At 39.1% G+C, this 13,827-nt stretch overlaps 1 protein-coding gene across 1 annotated transcript in view; it reads right to left on the bottom strand.

Annotated features, from left to right (window-relative positions):
- DOCK2 (dedicator of cytokinesis 2) overlaps positions 1 to 13,827 on the bottom strand; it is a 480,195-nt gene that overhangs the window by 347,473 nt on the left and 118,895 nt on the right. Inside the window, exons 24-25 of the mRNA XM_072630938.1 lie at positions 8,427 to 8,497; positions 6,369 to 6,475 (exon numbers count right to left, since the gene is read on the bottom strand). Of these exons, the coding sequence (XP_072487039.1) occupies positions 6,369 to 6,475; positions 8,427 to 8,497 (178 nt within the window). The remainder of the gene's footprint in view (positions 1 to 6,368; positions 6,476 to 8,426; positions 8,498 to 13,827) is intronic.

The following is a 13,827-nucleotide window of genomic DNA, read 5'->3' as shown; positions in this document are numbered from 1 at the left end:
TGGGGGCAATTGGGAGGTGTTGAATAAAAACAAGGTAGTGGTAGAAACATAAGGAAAGAAGGGAAGAAAATTTTGAAAGACAATTCATACATGTTTTATCTCTTGTGAAACAGAGTTAAAGTCGTAGTGATTACATTATTTTCCAAATAAACACACAGAATGCAAGTTATAATCATCAATGGTTGAGTCCGCTGACAAAGTCTTAACAAGCAAGTGTTGGCAGGTGACCATGTTGTGCATTGTTGGGAAATCCATCTGCCCGTATCTGCAGGAATACATAGGAATATGTGCTTTTAATGATGCAATATTGTATCATCAAAATTTTAATGCAGGAAGAAAATCCACAAATTTATAATAAATTATTAAATCTAAGATGTATCATTTTTAAAAAATATTTTTATAAATTTTTGAAATGATGCAAATTTTAGAAAAAAACATTAAAGAGTTAAAGAAAATAGATTGTGGGGAGGGGGGTTATGCTAAGTAATTATTTTTTTTAAGAAGGCAGTAGGCCAAATGAGTTTGGGAACCCCTGTACTAGAACTGAAGGATGTTGATGCCCTACTGTAACAAGGACCAGACATAGAGAATCCCCCACCTTTTATCATTTAAAACATTTTTTCAAGACTGAGTCTCTGAATCTCTCTCAGGCTGGAAATGCAGGAGCCACCTAGCGATTCCACTAGTGATCCACATGGGATCTCTGACTCACTCTATTTCCAGTCTGGGCTGCTTTGCACCCTGCTTCTGTTCCCAGTGACTCTATGATAGTTCTAACATTAGTGTAGACACTGGAATTAGCCTGCTGCAGCTCAAAATCTTCAAGTTCAAAAGATCACTTCATCCTTTCTGGGAGCTGGTATTCCAGGCACATACCACCACATCTCGATGCTCATCTGGTCTAATCTTTTAAAGAGGCACATTTTTAGAAATGTGGACATAGTAAAGCCTCATTAATTCATTATTGCTAGTCAGTCATTTGTCACTCACATCTGACTTTTCATTGATCCCATTTGGGGTGTTCTTGGGAAAGATACTGGGGGCTGGTCATTTCCTTCTCCAGATCATTTTATAGATGAGGAAACTGAGGCAAACATAAGTGACTTGCCCAGGGTCTCACAAGTAACAAATATCTGAGGCCAGATCTGAACTCAGGAAGATGAGTCTTCCTGACTTCAAGCCTGGCACTCTATCCACTGAGCCACCTAGTTGCCCTTGTTAATTCAGGCTTCATTAATTCAGTATTTACAACAGTCCAGAAAGATACAGGCAGAACTAATGTTTATCTCTCTGTGTCTATAAATAAATAAGCAATGTAAAGAAGAGTCCAAGGTGATTACTTAAGAGAACAAACTGTTTCCAACCACTTTAGAAACCCTATTTACATAGAGACAATAGCTAAGCTAATTACAAATTATTTATTCATTCAAGTAGGTTCCCTAAGGATCTCTACTTGGCAACACTTGGGTAGCCTACTTTAGTTGAGATATATACTTGAAAAGAATAAAAAATGGCTTTTTTCTCTTTAAAATACGGTATTCTCTAATTTGGTTATTTCCTCATACAAACTGGCCTTCTCTAAAATTAATATGACTCTGAAGTTTCGCTGTATTTAAAACTCAGGAACAAACCAGGACCGCTGAGCAGTCACTGGCCACCTGTCCTAAAATTCTTACAGCCCTCATTTTGTTCTCTCCCAGCCCAGGGGATGTGGCCCTAGTGACAGATTTAGTGAAAGTTTCACAAGCTTAGAATTGACACAGCATGTCGATTCCATGAAGATGCCAGCTTTCCATCTGTCCTTGGTGCTTAAGCCTGGACCCATGACGGTTACGGCAGTTCTGTATAATGAGAGGAACTAAGCCGGTCTCGCTCTCTGTAGCCTTGCTCAATGCCATATGTAGTGAGAGTTGTCCTTGTCCGTGCCTAGGACATGACTGAATTCATTTCTAGCCAACTCACCACCTAAAATATGGGGGAGATGGCAGGCAGCAAGTAGTACAAGGTCCAGGCAGGATAAAAAAAGGTATGGATGTTCTAAAGTGTCCAGAGTAAAATCACTCTCTCAGTTTGACTAAAAAAAATCAAGTATCTCACTTAAGAAGTCCTCTGAGAAGTCCCACTCTTTTCTCTGTTACCAAGACTTAATAGGATTACATCGTAATCATCCCAGACACAAAACCACAGAAGCCTTAGCCATACATATGCATTTGAGTTAATCTTTTCCACACCTGCATAAGCAATAAGGAAATTACCAGCATGAATATTAAAACTAGAAGCAAAAATAGTGTGCTTTTCACAGTCTCCCTGGACCTTTAAACTCTAGGAAAGGAATCCAAATAGCAATTCTGGATATGCAATGTTAATCAGGGCCCACTCCCTAAATAATACTTCACAGGTGATAGTCCCATATATTTCTGTGATTAACTAAGTGCTTTATATATATAAACAAGAGTCTTGGGGAAAGACACGTACTTTACTATTTGACAAAATGAGAATTAGGGGAGGAACGGCTCACAGTTCTGTGCATCCCAGACTTCCTCTTATTTGTTCCTCATATTCTCAGGTCCCCCTTTCAGTCCCTGCCACCATGAGGAGGGAGAGGAGGAAATCTCAAAAGCTTCAGAGGTGAAAGACTATTTCCAGGTGCAGACACCTGTTTTGTCATTACCTAGAGGTGGCAACGTGACCAGGAGACTTCAGGTTACTCGTACTAGGACTAAAAAGTTTATGGCACCTGAACCTCCATTCTATCATATGTAGTGCTAGTGATTTTAGTCCCATTCTTCTGTAAAGAGTATTGTGAGTGTCCAACCGGTAATAAGAGAATACTAGAGAGGAGATTTGGAAGATAGGGTAGTTCTATCCCTAATTCATCTTATATCCAAACCCAATCTAAACTCTTTCTTGGATATCATTAATGAAATGAATGAGAGGAGGGCAAATGGAATAATATATGTAAAAGACTTTATAAAACTTAAGGTGCTATATAAAGGCCAATTATTATTTCTTCTTTCATTTTACCAAATATCAGAGAACCACAGCTGTAGAAGAGCCATTAGGCTATGAGTTCTTTGAGAGGGGTGACTGTTTTTACCTTTAATTGTCTCCACAGTACCTGACACACAATCAACGTTTTATAAATGCTTATTGGTTTCATTTGACTTCCTGTCATGGACCCATTTGGCAGTCTGGTGAAGCCTATGGATGGACACCTCAGATGGCAATCAAAATAGGATCTTTTGCTGTTTTTGTTTTAGTATAATCAAGTACCTCTGATTGAATCTTGTCTTTATCAAGCAAGAGTCTTTACAAGAAGTAAAGTACAGAAACAAGAGTTTCTTTAACTAGAAACTGTGTATGTATTTGTGTTGTTAAGTATTTTAATGTGATTCAAGTTCTTTCCCACCCATTGATGGGCCTGACCATTGAGGGAAGCTTGATTGGGGGAGTTGTTTTGTATGAGGGTCCCAAGTACCTTTTGTTTTTTCTACTGAGGCACTGGGTCAAAGGGTTGTGATGCCCTCTGTCTCTAAAAAAGGTATAAATATTCTGAGCTGAGGTTTTACTTTGAGACTTAGTTCTTGGTAAGGTTTGAGTGCCTGATGAAGACTCTGGGAAGTACCTGTCTGTTGAATTATGCTCAGGCAGAGGAAACAATCTCTGTTGATTGCTTTGGGGCTTACTGACTGGAAGTGTTTGTTGGCCAAATGAGGACTCTGGGAAGCCACTAAGGAGCCCCCCAGATTTGAGAACCCAGGTGTCATGCTTCCTTCTCTGGTAACTATGATCAGAAAGTTGGGGGTCCAATTATCTGTTGAATTCAGGCAGAGGAAGCCATGCCTGTTGATCTTTTGATTTCTCTGTATTTTCTTTGAAATTGAATGACTCCCTGAACTAACTGAATGATATATGTGCTTGGTTAAAGGAATGATACATGTGCTTAATTAAAGTGATTGTTAACCCCTCAAAAGTTGCCTTTCCTTTTATGAATGCAGATCTAAGAACCTGTGACAGCAGGCCCCCCTGTGTATGTTGGGATGCTTACTGATACAGCCCCTTCACAGAATGATATTTTAAAATTTATTAAATAAAATACATGAGATTATAAAGGAAATAAATTATACTGAAATACTATTGTAAAAAAAAAATAAGCTCTAAAACTAGAAGAGACCTCAGAGACTAGATGACCTCTAGTTCAACTCTCTCACTTTATAAATAAGCAAACTGAGGACCAGGTAGATAGTGACTTGACCCGAGGTCCTATAGATGTTGAATAGACAGACAGCAAAATAATGCATTTATTCAGCACATACTCTATGCCAGTCACCCCACAAGTACTGAGCATACAAATATGTCCAAGGAAGCAAGACAATCTCTGCCTTCAAAGAGATAACATTCTAGGGAGGTGAAAAAAGCCCAAAATAAAAAAGTGCACAGCAGAGGAAAAAAAAACTCACAAGGAGACAAGGAAGAGATGGACAATTTTCAATGCAACAAATATTATTTATCATACAGGCTTTCCTGAAATAAAAATATATTGTTACCCTTATGTTCTGCTATGCACATGACGTTTTTTTTTTTCTGTTTGACTTTGTATTTAAGTCCCAGTATTTAAGTTTACAATATGTTTTTGTTTCTTTCTGCATTCTATATTTGTGTTCTGGCATTTGAGTCTAAATAAATTTTTTTGAAAAAGAATTTTTGAAAAAGGAGATAACATTTTAAAGAGGAAAGACAGTACATGAAGGAGAACTCAAAAGCAGAAGCAGGGGAGGGAGGGTAGCAGCACAAGTGTCAGAAATGCAGTTTGAAACCTTGCCTTCCACCTCCACAAACAGTTCCCTTTCCATTGTACCTCACTGCTTCTTTGTCACATATAGGCAGATATACACTTGGAGATGTTGTGGGTTATGTTCCAGACCATGGCAATAAAGAGAATATTTCAATAAAATCATATAAATTTTTGACTTTTCCAGTGCAAATAAAAGTTATATTGATTCTATACTGTAGCCTATTAAGTGTGTAATAGCATTATGTCTAAAAAAAATTGCACATACCTTAGTCAAAAGATTTTTGAATAGTCAGTCATGGCTAACTCTTTGTGACCCTTTTTGGGATTTTCTTGGCAAAGATACTGGAATGATTTGCCATATTTTGCCATTGCTGGACAAGTCCAGTACATTTTACAAATAAAGAAACTGAAGCAAACAAGGTTAAATGACTTGTCCAGGGTCATACAGCTAGTAGGCATCTGAATGTGGATTTGAACTCCAACTGACTCCAGGGTAGGCACTCTATGTACTGTGCCACTTAGCTGCTCCTAAAAAAAAAATGTGCTATCATCTGAGCCTTCAGCAAGTTGTAATCTTTTTTGCTTTTGGAGGTTCTTGTCTCCATGATGAGGGCTGCTGACTGATCAGAGTGGTGGCTGCTGAAGGTTGGAGTGGCTACGGCAATTTCTTAAAATAAGACAACAGTGAATTTTCCATGTTGATTAACTCTTTCACAAAAGATTCTCTGTAGCTTGTGATACGGTTTGATAGCATTCTAAACACAAATTGGAGTCAATCCTGTCAAACCCTGCTGCTACTTTATCAACTAAGTTTAGGTAATATTCTTTAATATTGCTGTGTCTCGGGGAATAGGGACGCTGGAGGAAAGAGAGAGAAATGGAGGAAAAGCCAATCAGAACACACACCATACTTATCAGTTAAGCTGACCACCTAATATAAGCTTGTGTTTGTGGTGCTCCAAAACAGTTACAATAGTAACATCCAAGGTCATTGCTCACACATCACGGTAACAGATGTAATAATGATGGGAAAAGTTTGAAATATCGTGAGAATTACTAAACTGTGACACAGAGACATTATGGGAGAACATGAAGTTGGAAAAATGGCACCGATAGAATTGCTTAATGCAGGATTGCCACAAACCATCCATTTGTTAATAATAATAATAATTATCTATGAAGTCCAATAAAATGAAGTATGCCTGTACGTATGTCTAAGCAGTAGGAGGAAAAACAGGTCCGAATCACAAAATAATAATTAAAAAAAAGAAACAGTGAAAAAACCTCACTTGAGTCATCTAAAAATAATTGATTCCAAACTTTTACCATCCTCTTTACTTTTCCTGGAGGAAAAAAGGGAACTTTTAATGCAAGCCACAAGCCCTCATAAAAAACAATTTAGTTTGGGTATCTCTGCCTTGTCAGTTCTTCTTTACGTTTATGAATCTCTGGAGAGTTACCATGGAACAGACATTTTAATTATCCAACAAAACGCCAGGTGCTGCAGGATTGTTCCATACACGATATGTAGCCTTCATGATGAGTTCCCTTCTGAAGGACAGTCTGGCCTTACCTTGCTTTTTAAAGAGGTTACTCCGCACGATCTCATTCATGGACTGCACTTTTTGCTTCTGAAGTTTGACTGGTGGGATGCAAGTGTAAAATTCATAGAGGAGTTGGCTGTAGGCAGGAAACAACAGAGTCCCCAGATCAAATCTTAATCAACTTGATAATAAATGTCAATCATGCATGACAGGGTTGGGGTGTCACTGCAGTGGGTGGATCAGGACTCTGATTTCATAGTTAGAGGCAATACCCAGTAAGGAATTTCCCTCTACTCATGCAGTTCCATAACTTCTCTGAAACTTAGGACCACTGAGAAGTTATTATTTAACTAATTATTTAATTATATAATTAAATTATTATTTAACTAATAGCTAGCATTCATAAAGTTTTACAAAATATTACTCCCTCATTTTATCCCAACAACTCTAAGAGGCTGGTGCTATTTTTTTTTTGTTGTTGCTGTTGAGTCATTTCAGTTGTACCTGACTCTTCATAACTCCTCTTGGGGTTTTCTTGGCAAAGATCCTAAAATCGTTTGCCATTTCCTTCTCCAGCTCATTTTACAGATGAGGAAACTGAGGCAAACAGGGTTAAGTGACTTGCCCAGGGTCTCTCAACTAGTAAGTGTTGGACCAGACCTCTATCCACTGCACAATATCCTACTTCCAGTTGATGAAATGGATAGAGATGCTGGCCTTGGAGTCAAGAAGACTCATTTTTAGGAGTTCAAATAGGGCTTCCTATGCTTACTAGCTGTATAACCCTGGCAAGTCACTTCACCCTGTTGACCTCAGTGTCCTCGTCTATAAAATGAGCTAGAGAAGGAAGTGGCAAACCACTCCAGTACCTTTGCCAAGAAAATCTCAAATGGCATCACAGAGTTATCCCCATTTCACGGATGAGGCAGATGAAGCAGACAGAAGTTAAATGACTTATCCAGTTTCAAACAGCTAGTGTCTGATTTGATTTGAATTTGAATTGATTTGAATTCAAGTCTTCCTCACTCCAGTTGTAGCACTCTCTCCAAAGCCAGTGACTTTCACAGGATCACACAGCCGATCTGTGTGAGAGGAAGGAATTGATTTCTAGTCTCTCCAACTCCTACCCCAGCTCTTTCCATCCATTATTCTACATCACCTCTCTAAACGGTACTAAAAATTGGATGTTAAAGATGACAGAGATGCTAAAATTATTTTACAATAGAAAAAGTCTTGCATTATACTCCTAATTCCAGATATCAGTCATAGTCTGATGACACACTGTACCTTGACCCTGACATACTGATGCTGTTTTGTACCCTTCAAGTAAGGACAACAACCAACCAGTTCCAGAAAGTAAGACTATAAGTTGTTGTAAAGGTACCAACATGAAAAAGTGGAAGGAGTTTCCTCATCTGGGAGATCCTTGTACCAATAAGAGCCCTGGTCTAGTCCTTAACCCCTAACCCTATATATTACTGAAGCTATTAGCTGACCCAACAAAGTGTTCCCTGCCTTCCATAAGCTATCACCCTGGAAACTCAAAATATGAAACTCTCCTTAGAGAAAGAAGAACAGGTCATGTTGAGCCCAAATTTTACCACAGTTACAATAATATGCTAATTGGCTTTATTCATTTTGTAAAGTGGAAAGAGAGGGATTGAGAGAGGAACCTGACCTCTTCCAAGCTCATTCACTGACCAGCCACAAATATAAGTTTTCTCTAAGGCTTTATGAGCTGCTTATGAGCCTCCAATAGGCATAAGCTTAGTTCAAAAAAGGAAGCAATGAGCTACACAACAGTCTTTTAACCCACCTTCAGAAGTAGCACCTCATGCTATGTCACTTTTGAATACCAAGGTGAGCACAAGAATTCCAATCACTTACTTTCATTTCTTATCCACGTCCTGGCACAAGAAAATATGCCATTTTCCCATTGCCTTACTAATACTTCCCTTTAAAAGTTATTAGGGATGTGCCCATCCATTATGTGAGTTTATATCACAGCATTCCTCAGAAGACCTTCCCCTCCTTCAGCACTCCTGGTTTCCCAAGGGAGCTGAGGACAATTCATATCACATGCTCACCTGAGTAACTTAGCATCGAAGACAGTTTCCACATCATGGAGAACAGATGGGATGTATTTCAAAGCAGCCACCTGGAATAAGAATGAAATTAACATGAGAGATGCCCCCATTTCAGGGGGTGTTAGTATAAAGGATATTTTGCTAAATAATACAGATGGTATGAGATGTTTCCTGCATTATATGAACTATTCAAATAAGACATGACTGTGCATCACTAACCAAGAATATGTAGTTATCCCTTCCACAACATGGGGGTTAGGGGCATGGTGCCCCATGATCTGGAAAATCTGAGTAAAAATTTTTGGCCCTCTCTTTGTACCAGAGAAATATGAATTTTTTCTTTTTCTTTTATGGGATGTTTACAATACCTTATTGTAAAACTGGGATTGATATAATACAATGTTATACATATATTTTATGTACTTCTCAGTTTCTAGGTTTTTTTCTGTGTCATCTGCTGGCCTTCTTGTATTGGCTGCAGCTTCCACAAAAGTCCCCCAAAATTCCGATTTAATTTCTTATGCCAATCCATTATCTACCAAAACCACGATGGGGAAAGTTGTGATGTGGAAGGTATAACTGTGCACAAATACACACACATACATATACAAAATAAACACACAAACATATAATTATTTATATAGAAAGATAAGATAATTAATCCAAGGAGCAAATCCCTTTTCTTTCTTTGTTTCACTAATAGCAAGCAGCATCGCTACATTAAGTCACATTTAATTCTTCTGCATATGCCATCCCTTGTTAATAGCAGGGGGCATCTCTGAGAACCCTGGACAGTGTCTGATGATTAAAACTATCTGGAAATGGAATGTGCTGTATGTATCAGGCAGGAGGCTAAATCAGATGGCACCTAGGGTCTTTTCCACCTCTAGGACTCCAATATTTTAAGATTCATAAGATCTTCTGTTTTTTTTCATATGCATTTTCAACAGAATTATCAAAGAAACTTACCAAGATAAGCAGAGTGGAAATCGAACTGTTGTTTTTGGTTTTGTTTATGGTTTCAGTTTTGCAAATTTCACACAAACAATTTACTTAGGAGGCCCTTATAGGTGAAACTGAATGCAAAAGGCCTACTTTTTAGATTAACTAAATAAAGATCTGACATTTGAAATCTAAGGAAAATAAAAAATGTATAGGACTGTAGTTATAAAGTTGGATTACATAACATCTAATCTAACCCCTTTATTTTGTAAGTGTGGAAATTGAGGCTCCAAGTAAGCGACTTGCCTGAGGTCGCAAAGTTAGGAAAGCAAGAAGCAGACCTGTTAATTAAACTCAGGTCCTCAGATCCAAAAACCTCAGATTCAAATCCCACCCTCCTTCCATTAAACCATGCTGCTTGCCCTCAGCTTCCTCTTCTGAAAAATGAGGGGGTTGGATGGTCACCTGTAGGGTCTCTTCCAGCTCCACCCATAATAATAGCTTGCATTTATATGGTACTGAAGGTTTACAAAGCTCTTTACATTTATCATTGCATTTAATTCTCACAACTGCTGTGAAGCAGGTGCCATTATTATCCCAACTTCACAGAGGTGTCAGTCAGTCAATAAGCTTTTACTAAGCACTTACTCTGTGCCAGGCACTGTGCTAAGTGTCCAGGATACAGAGAAAGGCAAAAGACAGTCCCTACTTTCAAGAAGCTCACCATCTAATTGGGGAGATCACATGCAAACAGCTATGTATAAGTAAGCTATCTATAGCATAGTAGGAAATAATCAACAGAGAGAAAGCACTAGAATCAAGAGGAATTGGGATTTCAAATCAGGTGTTCCTAACTTCAGGACCAACTGACTCTAATCAACATAGAGAGACAGACAGAGAGAAAGAATAGATAGGAAGATGGAAGGGATAAACAGAACAGGTAGATAGAGAATAGATAGAATAGGTAGATAGGATAGAAAGATAGAAAAAAACAGATAGAACAGGTAGATGGGTAGGAGGATAGAAAGAATAGGTAGATACAATAGATAGGATAGACAGAATAGATAGATAGATAGATAGATAGATAGATAGATAGATAGATAGATAGATGACAGACATAGAATAGGTAGACAGAATAGGTAGATTGTGTATTTGTGTGTGTGTGTGTGTGTACCTATGACACGAGGGACAGAGGAACAGGCACATGACTGAGAAACAGCATTCTTTCCTCTCTACAAAATTAACTGGTTCACGCAGGGATCTTAGTTACAGACTTGGCCTCATTAGAACAACCCGCCAACCGAGCAACAGAAAGGTAAACTTCAGCCTGTGGCTCTGGTGCCAGATGGATTTCAGCACCACACAATTAGAGGAGAATGTTTATGATCCTGCTTCCATCCACATCCAGGTGGATTTTGTAGACCTGTCATCAATTTCTCCAAATCTGACTTCTGTTTACAAGTGCCTTTGGTTCTTTGTTCTTGTAAAAACTGCTTGGAGAGCTGAGTGACTCCAGGATACAAGGGTGTAAGCAGAACCCAGTCACCCACTCCTCTCTCCACTTCTAAATCAAATCCTCCTGCTCTCTCTGACCTATTGATCCAATCATTAAGCCCATCCCTCATTTGCCTCCTCATACCTCTGTTGTTGTCTTAGCATCCCCCACACCTGGCACAATGCATGGCACATGACTGGCATTTAATAAATTCCTGTTGAATCATTGTCCTGAGACCAGAGATGCAACAGTGGTAAACATGCTCTGACAGGCTCATTGTAATAAAGCCCCAGTGAGAAAAGGGGAGAAAATTGTGACATTTTAGTCAATACCCACACAGGAAATCAGAAGGCCAGCACTGCAGTACCTGCAGCATCTTGCTTGTCTTTAAGAACTGTATTTCCAGGGAGAGACAAGAAACAGCAGCCATGAGGAGCCTAGGCAATCCAGGACAGACATATCTCACATTAAAATGCTTCAGCTGTTCACAGGATGGAGTTGGGGAAGGGGGGGGGGGTAATGGGAAGGGAGGGCTTTAGAAGAAGTCAGTCTTCTCAGCCCCAGTCTGACGGCAGCAGCAGAAAGCAAGCTGCCTACCTGTCACCCTTGGACTTTGAATATGTTATCAACTCAATGGGAATGTATTAAACTTTCATCTTGTCCATACTGAGTCACAGGCACATGTGAAATCTGTTATTTTCCTTCCCAAGGGGAATTGCTCCTCTCTGCCTCTGAGAGTCTGCTTGGGAACTGGGTAACAGCTAGAAGTGACCACAGTTTCTCTGTTCTCAGACATCTAAGCGTACCAGAAATGTGATACAGGAGTATCACATGCAGGAGTCACCCAGACAGGAATGGGGCCCAGAGCCTGGGACCTGAGTGAAAGCACCACTCACTTATATGTGTTGTCTCCCCTTATTAGAATATAAGGTCCTTGAGGACAGGTGCTGTCTTTTTTATTTGTATCCTCAATGCCTTGCACATGGTAAGTGCTTAATAAATGCTTTAAAAGAAAAGTTAATTTTTTTTCTGTTCTATTTGCAATTTTTAAGGTGGCCAGTCTAGTTCCTGGATATTCCTGCTGGCATTTGGAGGACATGTCTTGTGAGTTGGAAATTAATCATTTCTGAGGACTGGTCTATGAAGAGTGTATGTTTACCTACCACTTATCACGCCAAGGATACTCTCAGACATCCTGGAAAGTAGTGAGACTAGCAGTCAGAAATGTGTGTCACCCTATAACTTGTTGATTATGTGTTACCAAACAAGGTTATCTGATCAATAACAGACTTCTAGCACCACCTCTAGAAAATGGAGACCAAAGTGAAAGCTGCCATGAAGACAAACGTCTGGAAAAGAGCCAAATTCAAACTAAGCAATAATGACCTAATGAGCATGGAGAAGATGAACAAGGATGGGGAAATGGAGCATTATTCTAATTAGTACCACCTGAACTGCCAATGCTGCACTCACAGCAAACTGAAAATAGAAAAAACAACAAAATAGCCCAAAATGGGCCCTCCCTTGCAAATGCACATTTCATCATCTACTAACAGGGTTTCCTTGCCTGTCTCTGTTGAATCCAGCTGGAAACAGCCTGAGATTTGTGACAGAGGTATTAGCAATAGATGATGTCATGCCTCGATGTAGGTTCCCACTAGAAATGCCAGACATCATCTTCATGGAAAATGCATAGACATTTAAAAGAGACAATGCCCCTTCCCCACTGGTTTTTCAATCTGTTCATCACAGCAGACAGATGAATTTGCAAGGCCAATCCAAGAAAAATGACGAACAATTTCTTAGGGATTCACTACAATGTGAAGATGAGAAGGGAACCTCCTCGCATATTTTCTATCAAGAAAAAACAGATGAAGGCCCTCAGGACAATGTGCATTATCATTAATCTTTCATTTGCTTTCTAACCAAAAGTCAAGCTCTAGGAAGGAGAAAGAGCCTACAGAGGGTTTACAAAATGTATACTTCTGCCCTATTCCTATAGGGAAATTCTATGATCTAGCATTACAGAATTTATTTGTTTGTTTTCTTTTTCCTACCTTGCATCTGTGATCTCGTTGATGTAAGGAAATCCTGGTGTGTAAATTTCCTCTCCCAGTGAAAATCAGCAACTTGTCTGACACAGTCTTAGAGAGCTTCCTGGGAGAACTGGGAGTTCAAGAGATTTGCCCATGACCACACTCTTAATATGTGCCTGAGGCAGGATTTGTTGGGACTAAGGCACCGAGGTAAGGAGAGAGTCCCAAGCAGCCTTCAAAGCTCTCCTCAAGGATGATGCATCTAAGACCCATTGTATGGTTTTACAGCAGAAGCCCCTTCTAGAGTCTTTAAAAAGGGATGCTTATACTAGGTCCTGATAGTTTCAACTGTATTCCCCCCAAACACTTCCTCTCCTCCTTTAACACATCCAGAATAAACACTTAATTTCCCACAAATATTTTAGTCCTCCTTCCATGATACACAAATTCTAGAATGGTATGTCAAACTGGATCATCCTCAAGCCCAAGTCCAGAGTCAGGTCTATTCTTCACGGACCAGTCTAGCTAAATCCCAAGAAATTTTTCACCAACTTGACTACTGGGTAATGAATTTGGGGGCCATAGAAACTGTAGAAGACCAACAACTGAATTACAGAAGAGTTTTAACCTGATACTTTAAAGAAAGAAAATCACAGATTATTGAAGCATTGAAAGTACATTTCAGATTGATAAATAGTCAAAGATATGAGCAGGAAGTTTTCAGAAGAAATAGAAGCTATTTATAGTCATATAAAAATGTTTTCAATCACTACTGATTAGAGAAATGCAAATTAAAACAACTCAGGTACCACTTCACATTTATCAAATTGGGTAATACAACAGAAAATGAAAATGACAAATGTTGGAGGGGATGTTGGAAAATTGTGACACTCGTGCACTGTTGGTAAAGTAGTGAAGTATACAACTA

Source organism: Notamacropus eugenii, chromosome 1 (genome assembly GCF_028372415.1).
Source record: "Notamacropus eugenii isolate mMacEug1 chromosome 1, mMacEug1.pri_v2, whole genome shotgun sequence".
Classification (NCBI taxonomy): Eukaryota; Metazoa; Chordata; class Mammalia; order Diprotodontia; family Macropodidae; genus Notamacropus; species Notamacropus eugenii.
The sequence above is the reverse complement of the archived record's forward strand: the minus strand, read 5'-3'. Positions and strand labels throughout refer to the sequence as shown.